The 19,827-nt window shown below is 42.9% G+C and overlaps 2 protein-coding genes across 2 annotated transcripts in view; both read left to right on the top strand.

The window, feature by feature from the left end:
- adam19a (ADAM metallopeptidase domain 19a) overlaps positions 1-10,848 on the top strand; it is a 53,002-nt gene extending 42,154 nt beyond the window's left edge. Inside the window, exons 13-23 of the mRNA XM_077545115.1 lie at positions 1,318-1,407; positions 1,658-1,853; positions 4,487-4,595; positions 5,518-5,722; positions 7,044-7,121; positions 7,525-7,633; positions 7,731-7,872; positions 7,994-8,087; positions 8,702-8,917; positions 9,010-9,188; positions 9,894-10,848. Coding sequence (XP_077401241.1) covers positions 1,318-1,407; positions 1,658-1,853; positions 4,487-4,595; positions 5,518-5,722; positions 7,044-7,121; positions 7,525-7,633; positions 7,731-7,872; positions 7,994-8,087; positions 8,702-8,917; positions 9,010-9,188; positions 9,894-9,939 — 1,464 coding nt within the window. The 3' untranslated portion in view covers positions 9,940-10,848. The remainder of the gene's footprint in view (positions 1-1,317; positions 1,408-1,657; positions 1,854-4,486; positions 4,596-5,517; positions 5,723-7,043; positions 7,122-7,524; positions 7,634-7,730; positions 7,873-7,993; positions 8,088-8,701; positions 8,918-9,009; positions 9,189-9,893) is intronic.
- Positions 10,849-11,284: 436 nt separating this feature from the next.
- Positions 11,285-13,380, top strand: rwdd (RWD domain containing 4). The gene is made up of 6 exons (XM_077545358.1): positions 11,285-11,498; positions 11,603-11,683; positions 12,173-12,282; positions 12,351-12,501; positions 12,579-12,687; positions 12,781-13,380. The coding sequence occupies exons 1-6, from the start codon at positions 11,475-11,477 to the stop codon at positions 12,927-12,929; spliced, it is 624 nt and encodes a 207-aa protein (XP_077401484.1). The 5' UTR covers positions 11,285-11,474; the 3' UTR covers positions 12,930-13,380.
- The last annotated feature ends 6,447 nt before the right edge of the window (positions 13,381-19,827 follow it).

The following is a 19,827-nucleotide window of genomic DNA, read 5'->3' on the forward strand; positions in this document are numbered from 1 at the left end:
AGGAGCAGAGCGGCGGGCTCTACAGAGGGCGCCATGGCAACAGCGGATGCAGTGTGTGTGTGTGTGTGTGTGTGTCGAGTGTGCAGCGTGACATAACAGCAGCAACGTGTCGCACCTCTGCGTTTTTATTTTTATACTCGGCGCCCTACCCCTCGCTCCTCGCTAACATTTTGTCAACTTTTGACTCGCCTGTCATCTTCTTTTAATCGTTTTGCCGCAGAATTGACACCGTAAAGCGTCTCCAGTTTAACCCTTCCGGAGTTTATTTGCCATTGCCGCCACTTAAAGCTTATCCCTGTCAGCAGAGGGAGCTTCCACTTCTTAACCCGCAATTTTTCTTTTCATAAATATGTTCTCAATAGTCTAAACATAGAATTCGGATGAATATTGTGTACCCGTTTTTTATCCATCGGATGGCGGCGGCCATTTTGCTACTTGCTGCCAACTGAAAATGACATCATAGTTGCTCTGGTAACGACCAATCACGGCTCACCAGTTTTCTGACTTTGGTCACGTGGCATTCACAAGCTGAGCCGTGATTGGTCGTTACCAGAGCCCTGAGCAACTGTGATGTCATTTTCAGTTGACAGCAGGTGGCAAATTGGCCGCCCGCCGAGATGGATGAAAACAGGTGGATTTTTGCTGCTTTATTCAACTCCTACGGGGAAAAAAAACATTTAATGGGAGGGCCTATTATCGCTTAACCCTCATCATTTGAACACATTTTTTGACAAGTATAAGTAAATAATACCTTCATAAAGTCAACCTCAGATACCTGTCAAGTGAGACATGGTCTATATGTTATGTTGCTTGTCTATGGATGGTCATGTGGTCTGAGATTGTTTTCCCTCTCCCCCCACTGGTGAAAAAGGTCTTTCCAATGTAAGTGCAATATTCATCCACTAGATGGCCCCATGCAGGGGTCAGAAGTGGCACTCTGGACTTTTGAAGTTAAATTTGTAAAAAAAAAAAAAAGTAGGTCTTTGTTATTTGAGTAGCAGAATTTATAGGGGCCAAATTTGACCCCGTGGGTTCTCCAGGGTTAAAATCAAAATTGCCTAATTCATTTGCTGCGTTGGAGCGCAGTAGTAAGCCATTAAACAGCTTTCAGAAACACAAAAATGCTCCCCTGTGGTAAAAACAGGATGTTATTGAGAAGAGCGGACGTCAGAAATGACCAAATCAGACAAAAATTTATTCCATTTGAAATAAATACACTAAAACAGTAAAAAAAAAAAAAAAAGGCGAAGTGACACAAATGTCCAGCATGTAGCCCACGGAGTTAAGAAATAACAGCTGACTGTTGTTTGCTTGCAGGAATGTACCAATGACTGTTGCAATGCCAACAATTGCACCCTGAAGCAAGGAGCTCAATGTGCCCATGGAGTGTGTTGCCAAGGTTGTAAGGTAGTGCAAGCACACACGCGCAGACACACACATCCTCAAACGCTATCTCATCTCTGCTCTCATCGCTTCCTTCAAATGCGCATATTCTGATATGGCAAAGACAAGCTCAGTCAACTTTTCACCTGACACAAGTGACAAAATGACGAACTTTTTCCTCTCTAGAGCGATGATGAGGCCTTAAAATAAAAATCGGATTTCTGATACGAGCAATTCAAAATTCCACAAGAAATCTTTCTGCTTCTCATGCCAGTTGAAACAAGCTGGTAGCATGTGCCGGGGCCCGGCCGGGGCCTGCGACCTCCCCGAGTACTGCACGGGTGCGTCGCCCTACTGCCCCACCAACGTTTACCTGCTGGACGGCTCCTCATGCCAGTACGGGCGGGCCTACTGCTACAACGGCATGTGTCTGACCCACGAGCAGCAGTGCTTGCAGCTGTGGGGCTCCGGTAAGGACAACTCGGCCACACAAACTCACCGGGAGCTTTTTCAGTTCAGTTATATAGTGTATGTGGATTGGTTTTCAGAAAGGAGGAGCTGTGGATTTTGTGCAGATTGGGTTACGTTTGCCCAACAGATTGGGTTGAAGATTGAATTTGAGCAGGCTGAAGCTAGTTGCCGTTTTGGACAGTTTTGTTGTCTACTAAAGTTCATTTAACATTTTTAGGAAATGCTGGTAAATGATTTTTGGGGTTTTAAACAAAATGACCCAATTTTTTGGGTTGTTTTGCACTAAATGACGCAATTTTTAGGGGGCTGTTTTAAACAAAATGATTATGCATGATACAACTTCATTTTTGGGGGGTGTTTTAAACAAAATGAGCCAATTTTTTAAAATGTTTTTAAATTGGGTCGTTTGTTGCCAACAGTCCAATTTTTTTAGGATGTTTTTAAAAAATGACCCAATTTTTGGGGTGGTTTTGCACTAAATGACATAATTTTTAGGGGGTTGTTTTTAACAAAATGACCCAATTTTTTGGGTTGTTATGCACGATACGACTTCATTTTTGGGGGGTGTTTAAAATAAAATGAGCCAATTTTTTTAATTTTTTAAAATTGAAATTGGTGCCAAACAACCCAATTTTGGGGGGATGTTTTTAAAAAATGACCCAATTTTTAGGGTGGTTTTGCACTAAATGACGCAATTTTTAGGGGGTTGTTTTTAACAAAATGACCCAATTATTTGGGTTGTTATGCACGATACGACTTCATTTTTGGGGGGTGTTTTAAACAAAATAAGCCAATTTTTTGAATGTTTTTAAATTGGGTCGTTTGTTGCCAACAGCCCAATTTTTTTAGGATGTTTTGAAATAATGACCCAATTTTTGGGGTGGTTTTGCACTAAATTACACCATTTTTAGGGGGTTGTTTTTAACAAAATGACCCAATTTTTTGGGTTGTTATGCACGATACGACTTTTTTGGGGGGTGTTTTAAATCAAATGAGCCAATTTTTTAAAATTGAAATTGGTGCCACACAACCCAATTTTGGGGGGATGTTTATAAAAAATGACCCAATTTTTAGGGTGGTTTTGCACTAAATTACACAATTTTTAGGGGGTTGTTTTTAACAAAATGACCCAATTATTTGGGTTGTTATGCACGATACGACTTCATTTTTGGGGGGTGTTTTAAACAAAAGGAGCCAATTTTTTGAGTGCTTTTAAATTGGGTCGTTTGTTGCCAACAGCCCAATTTTTTTAGGATGTTTTGAAATAATGACCCAATTTTTGGGGTGGTTTTGAACTAAATTACGCAATTTTTAGGGGGTTGTTTTTAACAAAATGACCCAATTTTTTGGGGTTCTTATGCACGATACGACTTCATTTTTGGGGGGTGTTTTAAATCAAATGAGCCAATTTTTTAAAATTGAAATTGGTGCCACACAACCCAATTTTGGGAGGATGTTTTTAAAAAATGACCCAATTTTTGGGGTGGTTTTGCACTAAATGACACAATTTTTAGAGGGTTGTTTTTAACAAAATGACCCAATTTTTTGGGTTGTTATGCACGATACGACTTCATTTTTGGGGGGGTGTTTAAAATAAAATGAGCCAATTTTTTTAATTTTTTAAAATTGAAATTGGTGCCAAACAACCCAATTTTGGGGGGATGTTTTTAAAAAATTACCCAATTTTTAGGGTGGTTTTGCACTAAATGACGCAATTTTTAGGGGGTTGTTTTTAACAAAATGACCCAATTTTTTGGGTTGTTATGCACGATACGACTTCATTTTTGTGGGGTGTTTTAAACAAAATAAGCCAATTTTTTGAATGTTTTTAAATTGGGTCGTTTGTTGCCAACAGCCCAATTTTTTTAGGATGTTTTTAAAAAATGACCCAATTTTTGGGGTGGTTTTGCACTAAATGACGCAATTTTTAGGAGGTTGTTTTTAACAAAATTACCCAATTTTTTGGGTTGTTATGCACGATACGACTTCATTTTTGGGGGGTGTTTAAAATAAAATGAGCCAATTTTTTGAATTTTTTAAAATTGAAATTGGTGCCAAAGAACCCAATTTTGGGGGGATGTTTTTAAAAAATGACCCAATTTTTGGGGTGGTTTTGCACAAAACGACCCAATTTTTAGGAGGTGTTTTAATTAAACAAAATTACCCCATTTTTTCATGGGTTGTTTTAACCAAAATGACTAAATTTATTGGGTTGTTATAGCAAAGTGGCACATTTTTTTCTTCAAAGCAACAAATTGAGTCACATTAAACCAAGTAGCGGATTGACACAAATCGGGTTATTTTTGACCCAATTGTTTTTAGAGTGTTGGATCAAAAGCTTGACGCAATGTGCTGGGTCAACTCCTCAACTCAGTTTAATATCAGTAGTATAAGTAACCCATTCCCTTTTGAACCCAGCACCGGGTTATTTATTTCACACAATTTGGGTTATTTTTAACCAAAGTTGGGTGAAATTGCTAGTTTTAAGAGTGTTCCAAATCCCTGTCTAAATAGGATTTTGTGTGGGCGGTTAAATTTTTTCCTTTTCGGGGAGGAGCTAACTTTCGCCAAGAAAATCATGGGGAGTCTTCCAGCACATTTTTTCCCGCAATTAAATCGCTGTGTTTTCCAGGTGCCCGTCCGGCCCACGATGCCTGTTTTGAAGACGTCAACGCAGCAGGGAACGCTTTCGGGAACTGCGGGAAAGACGAGCGCGGAAACTATGTCAAGTGCGCCAAAAGGTGATCGCGATACCGTCAGCGACATCCACAGTGAGGACGAGCTATTGCCAACGCCAAAAGGAATTAGTGGATAAGGCGTGCACATAATCCTTTCCAATGTTAAGGATAAACAAATCTGCCAATTTATGTGCAGCAACTATCTGATTCTTTTATGTTTTGTGTCCAAAAATTGCACAGCTGAGTGCACACACTGGAGATGATTTGTGGGCCCATGTGTTCTCCCCCTCCAACATCTGTTTTTTTTTTAGGTGGGGGGTGGACCGTTTCCATGGCGCGCTGCTCCGGCTAATTAATGGATCCAAATGAGCAATTTAGTTATGTTAATGAACCTGCGGATTAAGGAAGTTGATTGCTGCGCTGCCCACAATGATTATGTGGCCCCACAGGAATCATTAGACGTTGTTGCGGTCGCGGCGAGGCTGATTAGAGGATATGTAAATGCGATATCTCCCCTGTTACAATCTGACTAATCTTTGCATTAGTCACTGCAACAACTCTGCTTCATCGTCCTGTAATTGTCATCTTTTTTTTTTTTCTTCCCCAAATGGCGTGCGTGTGAGTTTGTGTACTTGCCTGTTTTCATTTGCATATCAATGAGAAAGAAGTTTAAAAGAATTTAGAGTACGTGGAAAATGGCCTAGTTGATCTTTTTTTTTTTTATGTGTCTAGTGGAGGATCATAATAGTTTTGGATTTTTCATTTTAGCATTTTTTTATTTCAGTTAGTTTTAATAAATTTTTAGAGCAGGTTTTATTTATTCGAAAATGCTTTGTGCTAATTTCGATTTTATTAGTTTTAAAAAAAAATTGAGTATTTGTCAAGTGCAAGATTTTTAAAAAATCACTTCACTACCGATTTTTTTTTTCCAATTTTACTTCATTTCTTTGTTTGTTTTCATGAACTGTAATAACCTTTTGTCCAGTGACGCCAAATGCGGCAAGATCCAGTGCCACAGCGCCGCCAAGAAGCCCAAAGGCACCAACGCCGTGTCCATCGACACCACCATCAAGACGGGAGGCATCGAGGTCAAGTGCCGCGGCACCTACGTCTACAGCACCCAGGACGGCCAGGGCGACCTGCCCGACCCCGGCTTGGTCATGACGGGCACCAAGTGTGGCGAGGGCAAGGTGAAGTACCGCTCACTTAACGTGCACTTCCACACTCTTGGTGGAATCTCTCCGTCCTGTTTTGTGTTTGTTTTTTCTGAGACCTTTCAGAGACCAAGAAGAAGCTTCGACTATTGCCTGCCAGACAGTATATTAAATTGGCCTCTCAAGACTAGATTTATTTACAGTATATCTTATTTTTTTTTGGTATGCCGTTCGAAAGTGCATATATTGTCATGCAGCAAACATTCCCAACCAAACCTAGCAGGGGGCACAATAATTGGACTGTTTTGCATGAGCTGTTTAAAAATAATACATATAAATAATTTATTTTTTCAAAACTCAAAAATACGAACAAAAAAAAACAACTTTTACTGTATCAGTGTGAATAAAAGCCAACCAAAAGATAGAGAGCAAAATATTAATGGTGCCCCGGGCACTTTTTTACCATCTCAATAGCTACTGTGAAATTCTAAATAAAACAGCAAGCAGTAGTCCGCCCTTTCATCCATTCTGCCTCTCATCTAAATTTTTATTTGCTTAGACTGTCGTGCCGCTTCTTTTTAATGTGATCAATCATTATTATGACACTGGAATATGGAAGGGGAGGGGGGAATGCTTGAATAAGTTTGGATGGAGAGAGAAATAGAGAAAGTGAGAGAGTGAGTGAGCGAGAGAGCATGAGCGTTTGAGAGAGAGTGTGAGAGAGAGATTCTGAGAGGGAGAGAGAGAGGTGTGTGAGAGTTCCCAAGAGAATATGTGCGAGAGGCTTTGTGAGAGTGAAAAAAGAGTGAGTGAGAGAGAGAAAGTGAGAGTGAGTGAGCGAGAGAGCATGAGCGATTGAGAGAGTGTGCGAGAGAGAGAGAGATTCTGAGAGTGTGAGAGAGAGGTGTGTGAGAGTTCCCAAGAAAATATGTGCGAGAGGCTTTGTGAGAGTGAAAAAAGAGTGAGTGAGAGAGAGAAAGTGAGCGAGTGAGTGAGCAAGAGAGCGCGAGTGAGAGAGCATGAGCGAGAGATACTGAGAGTGTGAGAGAGAGGAATGTGAGAGTTCCCAAGAAAATATGTGCGAGAGGCTTTGTGAGAGTGAAAAAAGAGTGAGTGAGAGAGAGAAAGTGAGTGAGCGAGAGAGCGCGAGCGAGAGAGCATGAGTGTTTGAGAGAGTGTGTGAGAGAGAGAGAAGCTGAGAGTGTGAGAGAGAGGTGTGTGAGAGTTCCCAAGAGAATAAGTGCGAGAGGCTTAGTGAGAGTGAAAGAAGAGCGAGTGAGTACCTGTTTGTGTGTGCGTGCGTGTGATCTCACCCAGCGTGTGAGTCCAACCCAACTTGCTCGTGTTATCTTTGCAGGTGTGCCGGGAGCGCCGATGTCAGAACGGATCCTTCAGCGAGCTGGAGTCTTGCATCTCACGCTGCCATGGCAACGGGGTGAGGGCACAAAAGCCGCCCGTCACGCTGCGCGCACCTGTCGTAAAATGGCAGGAATAAGACAAGAGCAAAAATCAACAATGTGTGTGAGGATTTATTGGAGCAGCAGAATAAGGCAGATAAGGAGACATGCAAGATTCATGAGTCCATAAACCTCTCGGCGGGTCAGCTGGCTTTTGGCTGATAATGGAAGCAGCAGCTGGAATTGTCCGCCATCGCAATCCAGCGCCGCCTTATTATCAAGTCATCCCATATCGGACTCGGCCGAGATCGCACGTGTGTGTTTACATGTTGTAAAATTCATTAGCGCATCATCCCTGCCACCGAGGCTCACGGGGGCCGTTTATGCGCCGGCGAGCTCCTTCTTTTTCCCGCCTTGACCGGTTTTGACCTTTTACCGTAGGTGTGCAACAGCAACGGCAACTGCCACTGTCATCGAGGGTGGGCGCCCCCTTTCTGCGAGAAGCCGGGACTCGGAGGCAGCGTGGACAGCGGCCCTGTGCAGTATGATAGTGAGTACGCACACGCACGCACGCACGCATGTGGGCACTGTGAAAAGACAACAAGTTTTGGGAGCTGACGAGCACATTTCTAACGTCGTGCGTGCAGGTCAGGTGGGCTTGGTGGCGGGGCTTTTGTTCGCCTTCCTGGTGCTACTGCCCAGCGTGCTGCTGCTCTTCTACTGCTACCGGATCAAGACCTCCTACTACCACAAGTGGCTCGTGCAGAGAGAGAAGAACAAGAGCAACAAGTAGCGAATCGATTCTCAAAGTCATCATTTCTCTTTGCGGTCGAGCCAGAACGGCTTTGAAAGACTGCTTTGGTTACCTGCCATTGGTTGTGATGCTTGTATTGTGCCCTCTTGTGGTCAGGACGAAGATGGAGAAAGCCAAGAACAGCCACTTGAATCCTGCCTTTCACCTGAAGGTTGTCGGACCAATCAGCAAAGCCAGCAGCCACAAGGGGGTGAGTTCAGGGGGTCCTTTCAATTAATCTCATTAAAAATAACATTTAAAAAATATTTTTATATATGTATATATATATATATATACATATACATGTTTTTATTTTTACAGTATTTATTTATTTATTTATTTTTCTCCTCTAGTAGAAACAAAACAATTATATTGTTATTGTACTTTTAAAAAAAAATTATTTATTCATTTATTATTATTATAACATATTTTTTTAAATCATGTTTTTATTTTATTTATTTATTTGTTGTTCTTTAGCAGAAATGTTTTAAAAAAATCATATTTTTATTTTATTTTATTTTTATTTAGATATATTTTTTGTCCCCTAACAAAAACAAAACAATTATATTGTTATTGTACATTTTTTTTAATAGTTATTTATTCATTATTATTATTATTATACTTTTTTTTTAAATCATGTTTGTTTTTATTAATTTATTTATTTATTTTTGTCCTTAAAGCGGAAATGTTTTTTTAAGAAAAAAAAATAGAATAATAATATATATATTAATTTTTTTCCTCTCGCAGTATTTAAAAAAAAAATCAAGTTATTATTTTTTTGATATTTAATATTTTATTTTTATTCATTTGTTTTCTGCCCTCTAGCTTTCTGCCACCAGCAAAGAGGTTCTTCCTCTCCGACCAGACCCGACGGCAGGCGGCACCCAGCCGGTCAACATCGTGCGGCCCCTGCGTCCCGCCCCGTTGACTCGGGATGCCAAGGGGCCCCGTCCCCCACTCCCGGCGGCCCCCCGCAAATCCCCGCAGCGACTGAGCCCGCCCAAGAAGCCCCTGCCCCTCAACCCGACGCGATCGCCATTGGTGAGGCTGTCACTTGATTTTATTCAAGTCCCACAAAGAAATATTAACTAACTATAATATGATGATGGCCACTTTTTTCCTTTTTTTTTCAGCCCAGACCGTCTCCCTTGCCCCCGCAGAGGCCCCTTCCCCTCAGTCCCGCCAGGGGAGGCTCCCCAGTGAGGGTGCTCACCTCAAAACCCTCGCCCAGCCTGCTGGTCATGATGCCACCAGCAGGAGGACTCCAACCTGCGGGCAGAGTGTCAGGCAAGCCCCCTCACAGAGCTCTCAGGTGAGGATTTTGCTCGTCGTCACCTACATGTACAGTCAACGTATTTTTTTTGCTTTTTTTTTTATATTGCTGTAAATATTCTGTAGTGTTGATAATAAACATTGATTAAAATGAAGTGCAAAGTTAGTATGTATATAAAACCACCTCAACATAACAACTGGCTATGGAACTTCATACCTTAGGCATTACTGCCATCTAGGGGTAGCTTTTAATAAAAATTTAATCAGATATCTTTATTATTATTAATCACATTTTATGTAAATGACCGATATGTAAATATGAAAACACACCTTTTAAACACTTTAACTCTTTGACTGCCAAAAACGTTAAATAACGTTTAGTAAAATCCTATGGAGGAGTGCCAAAGACGTTAAAAGACGTTTGTTTCAAAACAGAGGTGAAACTAACCATTTTCTATTGTTGATTACTGAAGAACGGAATAAGGTAGAAACAAACTTTTTTTTCCTGATAAAAGATGAGAGTCCAATCTTTCATTTGCTAGTATGTGTGTTTCCATAGTCCAAAAACATAATTTTCTGTGGACCTTGAAAGATCAGTCAAAATGCTTAAATCGGCTGGCGCCCACGGCATCTCTTTTCTGAAAACGTCTGGCAGTCAAAGAGTTAACATATTGAAAATATATTCAGAGCATGTTGGAATAGCTGATTGAAGCGGTTCTTGTTACCTTTGTTCTCTCCCCCCTAGACCGGTCCCAGGTGCCAAACCCAACGCGGCCTCACCTCCATCGTGAAGACGGCCTTCCTCTTCTCCCTCCAAGCCTTTTTTTGCACTAAAGTAACATTGCTATGTTGGTAGACCACCGGGCGGTCCCGGCACACCGCGGTGGGGGGGAGGACGACGTTTCAACGAAACCGACGGGTCGGCGCGCTGGAAATCTTCGCCACATTTGACGCAGTTTTGCACTGAGGCCTCGCAGACTGAGACGAAGCGGCACCGCATTTTTGCCAAAATCGGTTCTTTTAATGTCATTTTTTAAACATTTGTGTACGAAAACTGTCATCCTGTTTACAATTTGTCTCGGATTTGTGTTCTGTGCCAAAGAGGTCTTTTCCATGCGTGGGGAGGGGGTGTCCAGAATTGCTTGAAAATCGTTACCACAAGTCCAATCCTCAATGGAAAGCCGTTTGAGCATTTATTGACGACAAAGTGCACGCTAGTACACGGACCTTAAGTTTGATATCAAAGATACGGAATAAATGCTCAAATGAATCATGAACGTCGATAGCCAGCTGCACACCGACCAACAAATACCACTTTATCATTGTGAAAACATAACTGAGTGAAGAAGATATACTACCAAATATTGTTTTGGTAGTATATCATAGTATGTAGTTCGGGGTAGTTGGCATGTGCCAAGGGGTAGGTCACCAACTGGAATTTGTTTGCAGTTCTGTCTAATTCACTCACCTGGTGTGCTGCTGGTTCACAGTGCGTAACTCCGGAGACACAGAAGAAGAAGAAGAAGAAGAAGAAGAGCTTCACCTGCTTCTTTTTAAACACTGTTTACATGTTGACCGAGTACTTGATGGAACACCTCCATCCCCTTTGTTCCTCCACATACTCACATTGATTTGAATGTCTTTCGCTTTGTTTGTTTCACCACTTTTGTAAAGGTACATAAAATATTTTTTACAAAACGTTCGCTACTTTCATTGACTTCGGACAATCCATGTTCTAATTTCCTCTCATTGGTCATTGGTTGATTTCTAAGCATGTCATAACACTGATCATATTTGGCGAATCTGTCTAGGTTTGCTTCCTAATGGTGTCATAAATTGGATTCTGGCTCTCTTGAGTTAATAATGGTGTCAATATGGTATGGTCCATCCATCCATCTCAATTTCAAGTCCAAAAAACAAAACAAAAAATCTTCAAAAACGCTGATAAACATTCATTATGTTTTCCATGAAAAAGGTAGAAGGGTAGAAAAACAATTACCCCCCCACCCAACCCCCAAAAATGTTTTAATATAAAGTGTTAATCCGCGGTTGACAAACCGCGAGTATGGTAGAGTCGATATCGTTTATTTTCTTACTCACTCTGTCGACTAGGTGGCGATAAATGCGTCTTGGCGTTGGTGGTTTGACAACGACCAATGAGCAAGAGGATTGCTCTTTGCGCATGCGCGAAAATGTCACGGTGGTACTGTTAGTATGTTACCGCACAAGTTGTAAACTATCGCTTTTTACTGACAGCCATGGCTTCTTTATCGTGAACGTGTAGCTCCGCGGAGAGAGCACGCCACGGTCCAACGAAAACGAAACCATGACAGCGAATGAGGATCAAGAGGTAGGGCGTGAATGGACAGTTAACGTGGCTAGCGGCAAAATGCTAACTGCCTAATAGTAGCATGTTAAAACTAGCATTGCAGTCAGTAATGTGCTTGTTTTTAGATGGAGTTGGAGGCTCTTCGCTCTATCTACGAGGGTGACGAGTGTTTTAAAGAGCTTAGTCCAGTTTCATTTCAATTAAGGGTGAGTATTGCTTGTTCTTTTGGTTGGAGTAAAATTCAAAAAGCAGGATTGTCTTGTTGCTTTTTTTTAATGCAATACATCAACAAAAAGGAAACCTGGAGAACCTTCATTATTGCGTTTTACTATGTGATCTGGATTATAATCACAGATTCATTAGACATATACAGTATGTTTCGGTCGGATATGATCTAAGAATCTATATTAAAGACAGTTGATGAAAATGGTGATTTGAAAACCATTTGTTGAAGCCCTCTTCACAGCTGCGGGTGATGTGGGTGTTAAATGCTTTCACCAGAATAAAAGTGCTGCTGTTGAAAAACCCACATCCCTCGCAGGTGGGACAAAAACTGGGTTGAAACATTTCTGTGGAAAAAGTGTTTCGACAACCCCATCTTCATTGTTATAAAGGATAAAAATAAAAATGATGTTATTCTATTCATTATATGTCGGTCGGATGCTAATTATAATTTATAACCAATACATCGACAGATAGGAGACCTGGAGGACTCCAAAGCATTCATCTTGGACATCACGTGGCCAGAGACGTACCCCGAGACTGCTCCTCAAATCTCCCTGGATGGTTTTTTTAACAATCGAATGTAAGTTACCCAGTGAGCCGCGTGCTTCAAAATTGACAAATAAAATTAAATTGCTCCGCCAACGTCAGCGCCCCCGAAACCAAGCAGCTCATCCTGTCGAAGATGAAGGAACAAGCGGAGGCCAATCTGGGCGACGCCATGACGTACACTTTGTTCGAGTGGGCCAAGGAGAACCAAGAAGCACTGATGGAGAACCACAGACCCCTGGTCACCGCCGTGGTCGGTTTAAAATTCGTTGTAGAGCGTCGTGAGCGTATGCCATGGGCACTGACCCGCTTCTTTCCCGTCGCCGTCAGACTTTAACGTCCGGCGGTGAGGCCATACCGAATGTTACAGTAGCCAAAAAGAAAGAGCGGAAGGAGCAGCTCACTAAAGCGCAGAAGAGGAGGATCATCAATCGAACAGGTGTGGGGGGGGGGGGGGGGGGGGGGGTCACAGGAATCTGACCATCAACCATATTGTTTTTTTTTCATGTGAACTGCTTGATTTGGCTTTCAGATAACAAAGGGGAACTGCCAAGAGGTTGGAACTGGATTGACGTCATCAAAGTACGTACACTTAGTGGTCCTCTACATGCCTTTAAGCATAGAACACAATTAATTTTTTTTTTCTTCCTCCTATCGTTACAACGAACATCCAGCATGTAAGTAAACGCATCATAATCCATTTTTTGAACAAGTCACTTTTGTTGCGTCATAATGGCTTTTATTCTACTTTTGTGTGTTTTAGCTGAGTAAAACGGGAGGCAAAGATGACGATTAGGCACCCCGAGCTGCCGCGTCACTGCTGCCATTTTGCATTCGAGCGGGGGGGGACGTCTTTTGCGCTCGCCGTGGCCGCCCGCTACCTCCAGAACAAGCGAAGTCCCAGGGCCACCCATCAGCGCAATGTGTTTCGTAAAGGTTACTCGAAGGTACCACCTCTCACTGCCTGGAACCTTGAATGAAGCATTGGCCTTACAAGCTTGCAGGCAAATAATTCCATCGAAATTTGACTTTTTTATTTTCTCATTTGTTTGACCTGAACTGTTTTTTTTTTAGTCTATTCAAATAAAACTCGATTTGGAGTGACCTCTTCCTGAGGTGACTTTATATTAAATGTTTTCTTTTACTGGTCTATATATGATCATAAAAGTATAGCGCACATTCTGCAAGAATAGGGGAAATATTTGCCGTAAATCAGTGGTCCCCAACCACCGGGCCGCGGACCTGTACCGGGCTGTGGGCCCCTTTGGACCGGGCCGCACAGTTGAAAGAATAAAAAAAACGTACTGTACTCCCGGTTAATTGATTAGCCGAGGCTTAAAAATATTTTATTTTGAAAAGTGACCAGATTCTCTCTGTTTACGATGGACTCTTTACACATGTCTTGATTAGCCGAGGCTTAAAAATATTTTATTTTGAAAAGTGACCAGATTCTCTGTTTACGATGGACTATTGACACATGTTTTGATTAGCCGAGGCTTAAAAATATTTTATTTTGAAAAGTGACCAGATTCTCTCTTGTTTACGACGGACTCTTGACACGTTTTGATTAGCCGAGGTTTAAAAATATTTTATTTTGAAAAGTGGCCAGATTCTCTGTTTACGATGGACTATTGACTCATGTTTTGATTAGCCGAGGCTTAAAAATATTTTATTTTGAAAAGTGACCAGATTCTCTCTTGTTTACGATGGACTCTTGACACATGGTTTGATTAGCCGAGGCTTAAAAATATTTTATTTTGAAAAGTGACCAGATTCTCTCTGTTTACGACGGACTCTTGACACATGTCAAGATGCTAATTATCTCTTGTCGCGTTTTGTTACCCTTGTTATGGTAGTGGACTTGCGTTTGTTGTCGTAGCCTTTTATTAATCAGCCGACGAACAGCCAAGCGCACCCCCCCACCCTCAACCCACTGGGTTGCCGGTCCGCCAAAGTTGTGGACACGTATGAACCGGTGCGTGGTGAAAAAAAGGTTGGGGACCACTGCCGTAAATGATACCGTCACCGGGCAAAGTTTGGTAAGGGGTGTCATGTGACTACGTAATGAATGTGATTATGGAATTAGCAAAGCGGAGAAAACGTGGAATTCCATTTTTATTGGAATTGGTACATGTGTATGTGCTACTTTAAACAAGTACAGTCAGCGGACTGTCGGTTACCGTCCATGTTACCGTTAAAATCCTCCACTAAAACTGAGGGGATCTTTTCGCAAGGTCTGCTTACTGCTTTGGCGGTTTATCCGCAGAACCTTTTTCAGGCATGTAATCATTGACTACATCCAAGAGACCCCTTTTCAGGGATTTTTCTAACCTTTTGGAAAACTCCTTTTTAAACATATTCTCAAAGAAGCTATGGATATTCTGGCCGGCCGCCATCGACTGTGCAGATTTGGCCCTCAAGAACTTCTCCTCATCCTCGCTGGGCGGCAACTCGACGGATTTGATGGACGAGGCAACAGAAGCCTCCCTGGCCTTTTCGCTGGAGACTTTTGCACGTAGCGGTCTCTCGACTTTTCTGTCGCACTTGGCTTTCACCCTCTTGCTCTTCCGCCGCCGCCCGTAGTGAGTCTTCCACATCGACTTGACTTTTGTGAAAATGGGCCGAATAATAGCCGGTTTTGTTCTGATACAGCTCATGAAGGCAGCGGGACAGTCCTGCAGAAGTGGCTGTGTCCTCCTCTGACTCATTCGTTTCCACCTGGTCCAAAGGGAGGTCCTAGTTTGGAATTTGACTCGCGGTGTCTTGTCAAGGCTTGATGTCAATTGGGGTGAACTTTCCTGCTCAGACAATTTTTTGCAAAGTAGTGCTTCTGACAAAGACCTGGATAGCCGGTCTCTGGACCATTTATGCTCATTGTCTCCCAGCAGTTTTGACGAAGACCTCCCTGATATCTGGTCTTCTAACAATTTCGAGACTTCGCTTGGCGTTCTAGATGAAGACCTTCCGGATATCCGGTCTTCTGACAATTTGGAGATGGCCTCGGCTGCAGACCTCCTTGAACTCCGGCCTTCTGACAGTCTCGAGATGGCTTCCACTGCTGCTCTTGACGAAGACCTCCTTGATATCCTGTCTTCTGATATTTTTCGAATGTCCGGCGCTTTGGATGAAGACCTCCTGGATACCCTGCCTTCCGACAATTTAGGAACGTCTACGTCCTCTTTGGATGAAGACGTCCTTGACACCCTGTCTTTGGACAATTTACGAAGAACTTCTGCTTCGGATAAAGACTTGCTAGATATCCTGTCATCGGACAATTTACGAAGAACTTCTGCTTCGGATAAAGACTTGCTAGATATCCTGTCATCGGACAATTTACGAAGAACTTCTGCTTCGGATAAAGACTTGCTAGATATCCTGTCGTCGGACAATTTACGAAGAACTTCTGCTTCGGATAAAGACTTGCTAGATATCCTGTCGTCTGACGATTTACGAACAACTATCGCTTCTGCTGGAGAAAAAGACTTCCTAGAAAGCCTGTCTTCTGACAATTGAGGTTTAACCTCTGCTGGCACAGGATACAAAACTGCTTCAGCTGAGGGCTTCTTGCTTGCCGTGTCATCAGACAATCTTGTGTCCGTATCGACAGCCATTTCATTTGAAGACATTGCGAGCACCTTTCGTTCTGACAATACAGCATCAACATCTTCTACTGTTTCTATTGATGGTATCTTAACATCAAACAACGGATGAGCAACATCAGTCGCTTCTTCCAAAAGAGGACTCATTACCACTTCCTGGTCTTCATATAGTTGAGGGTCAGCGTCTACTACTGCTTCTACCGAGGGCGTCTTGGCATCAAACGCATCAAACAATTGTTCGTTTTCCAAGGGAGGCGACTTGACTTCCTGGTCTTCGAACAATTGAGGCTCGGCATCCACTGCTGCTTCTGATGAAGGCAGCTTAGGTACCCCGTCTTCAGGCGACTCGAGGTCCTCCTCGCTTATTTCAGACAATCTCTTTTCAGTGATGTCTTGTGGCCACTCAAGGTCAGAATTTCCGACTAATTCTAATGAAGGCTTCCTTGCGAGCCTATCTTCCGGCCACAGAAAATCGGTATCTACTTCTTCTGTTGAAGACACCCTTGCTACGTCCGGATCTTGCCCATTCAGATCAACATCCGTAGCTGGTTCTGATGAAGGTGCTTTTGCTACTACGCTATCTTCAGGACATTGAAGAACTGTATCTTCTGCTTCTGGTGAAGAAATCTTAGCAACATGCTCTTCTGGCCCCGGAAGATTATCTTCCATTTCTAACAAAGAGTTCTTTGTTACCGGGTCGTCTTGCCACTCCAGATCAGCATCTGCTAATTCCAATGAAGTCCTCTTTGCTAGCGGGTCTTCTTGCCACTCAGGACCGGTATCTACCATTTCTGTTGAAAACATATCTTCGACTCGGTCTTCAGGCCACTTCTGATCAGCATCGAACGCTCCTTCTGGCGAAGGGCTCTTGAGTGTCTGGTCTTCCGGCGACTTAAGATCATCCTCCGATGAAGACCTCGTTGTTATGCCGTCGTCTGGCCACTGAAGGTCACTCTCTGCTCTTTCTTGGTCTATCTGCTGGTCCATTGGCAACTTCAGCTCATCGACTACTGCTTCAGGCGAAGGCGTATTTACAACACTGTCCTCTGGCCACTTGAGATCACCATCGAGTTCTTCCGGTGAAGAGATCTGTGGTATGTGGTCTTCAGGCAAAACCGAGTCATCTACTTTTTCTGGCGAAGGCGTCTTTTCTAGTCTGTCCTCTGGCAACTCGAGATCGGCATCTACTATTTCTGATGAAGGCATCCTGGCTATGCTGTCTTGTGGCAACTCGAGATAACCATCTACTGCTTCTGGCGGATACTGGTGGATATTTTCTTCGCTTTCTTCTGGTAACTCAAGAATATCATCTACCGCCGCTGATGAAGACCTGCTTGCTAGCCTTTCTTCCGGCAACTCAAGATAGTCATTCACCGCTTCAGATGAAGGCCTCCTTGCTAGCTCATCTTCTGTCGACTCATGATCAGAATTGGCTTCTCCTTCTGGTGATCCGGTGCCATCAGAAGCAGGAACTGCGGAGGACCTACCCTGCGGTGAATCCAGCCCACCCGCTGATAAATCTTGAGCGGCGTCATCATCATCCAGGTTACTCGCTGTACTTGCGCTCTCGAGTGATCCTGTGGAAATCCTTGAAGAGTCGTCGTGGAGAATCAGTTCACTGGTGCTGGGAATTTTGCCAGGAACACGTGTGGCCTGATTGTCAGCTTCTGCATCCTCAGCTGCTTCTTCCAACAAGCTCGAGTCACATCTTTCCTCCGTCGCCACTTGATCAAAGATATCGGGTTGCAGCGGGCTCTCGGCTTTGCCGTCACTCAAGTTTGGCGACGCAGCCGATGAGAAAAAATTGGCCAGATTTGCCGTCCAGCTTTCCTCGGATGTGGCCGAAACGCTTGCGGCTGAATCCCTCTCCGAGACAGAGGACTCCTCATCGTCTACCTCCTCCTCCTCCGATTCCTTTGGCCCAATTGTTTTCTGCAAAGTGCACTTGACTTTTTCCACAATTGTTTTGCCTGCTGTGTCGATGCCAGCGACGACGGGGTTAATCACTTGGACAATCAAATCTTTGGCCTTGTCGAAGCAGTTGGGTGAGATGGAGGTCAACGAATTGGGAGACGGCGAGCCATCTAATGTTTGCGACAAGCCGTCCAGAAGGCTACGTCGATCATCTGAGCAGGCGCTCGATCCCTCGTCGGTATATTCCTTCTTGATATCCCAACAATCTGTTTCTTGAGACTTCGTGGCGCTTCCCCTCGCAAATATCCTCAGGGCCGAAGCGTCACCGGCACGCTTACCCTCTTCCTGCTCTGCGATCACGAGCCGCTCGGAGAAAAAAACCTTGAGGTGTTGCTTGATCTTCTGCTGGGTGACCACGCCGTACGCTGACTCGTCGATGAAGGAGTCGGACACGGCGCGCTCCTCCTTGTCCCAGAGGGAGATCATCTGCCTCAGGTTGGCCAGATCGAGGGTGCTTTTCTCCACAATGTTCTTGATGATATTGTTGATCTTGGCATCTTTATCTTTGTCCTTTAGACTAAAATTGATATTCTAGAGTAGGAAAACAAGCATCTGATTAGCATGTCTTGCGAGTATAATTCACTTTGTGTTCAGTTAATTGCTTATCGAGGGGGGATATGACCAAAATAACGGCATAAAACATCTAAATGTGGGACTGAACTGTATTACATGGAAGGGTTGTCGACCTCAATAATATGTTGTGGCACTTGAAGACTACATTCAGACTTCTACAGTAAACTGTTAAAAAAAAATGTTGACGTCTGTGGTCGTCATTGGCAGTCAACGAGTTAAAAATGTTTGCTTAAAAATCTGCAACAGCTCAGATGATGAACACCGATTTAGTATGGGGCACTCTGTGATTAATGTAAGACGCATTCATTACCTGCCCAGCCAGACAATCTTTCGCGTCGTCGCCAAACATCCCCCGTTGGGCAAAAAAATCCTTAATGCCATTTTGAATCTTTTCCAGAGCGAGGAGGTCGGCTCCCGGCCCAAGTGTGTCACTCTCATTGCTCATCTCAGGGCCGTGCGCGCAGTCTTCTCTTTCGAGGGGGTTATGTTTCCGGAGCTTCGAGCTCCCAATTTTTTGGGGGAAGATTTTTCCACTAATCGCAAGCCCCTCTGTGAACCAGGTCAACAAAGGCTGCTGGGACGCGACATCGTCCGTCTTTGTCATGAAGCGGCGACATCACGCTTTGTCGTCAAGGCTTGCCGCCGGCAGGCGTTGTCATCAAAGCACGTTACCCCGAGCGTGATGAGCTCCTGCCAAGTCAGTCCGGTATGAAGTCATTAATCAAATGGAAACTTCAATCTTCAGGTTCTCTTCAATCTTTCTCTGTAACAAAATATACCTACTGGATCCATTTATCCGTTTTCAATGCTGTTAATACTCGGGTTCGAGTTGAGCTGGAGTGTAAACTGGCTGAATTTGGACCGGAGGCCGGGATACCCTGGGCTGGTTGTCAGCTACTGGTACAGCTAATATACCATCACCTTACTAAAATAATGGTCAGACATATTTTTTTCGGCGGAAAAAAAGTACTGAACTAACTGCTGATTATATAATCATCAATAAGTTCATTTCAGGGGTAGAATTAATTAACTCATTCACTGCCATTGACGGCTATCGACGTTTAAAAAAAAAAAATCATTTGAGCTATAGCAATTATTTTTCACATTTTTTTCCACTTTTGTTAAGAGTATGAAAACCTAGAAAAAATATATTGTACATTTAGACCAGATTTGTGATTAATCGTGAGTTAACTAGTGAAGTTATGTGATTAATTACAATTTAAAAAAAAATGTATCACCTTATGCCCCTAGTTAAAAACAAAAAAGAAAATATTAGATTAGGGGCGTCAGACGATTAATTTTTTTAAATTGTAATTAATTGCATTATTTCATTAGTTAACTAATCACAATTTTATATTTGTTCTAAATGTACAATAAATAAAAAAAATCTAGGTTTTCATACTCTTGTTAATAAAAATGGAAAAAATGTGAAG

Source organism: Vanacampus margaritifer, chromosome 15 (genome assembly GCF_051991255.1).
Source record: "Vanacampus margaritifer isolate UIUO_Vmar chromosome 15, RoL_Vmar_1.0, whole genome shotgun sequence".
Taxonomy (NCBI): domain Eukaryota; kingdom Metazoa; phylum Chordata; class Actinopteri; order Syngnathiformes; family Syngnathidae; genus Vanacampus; species Vanacampus margaritifer.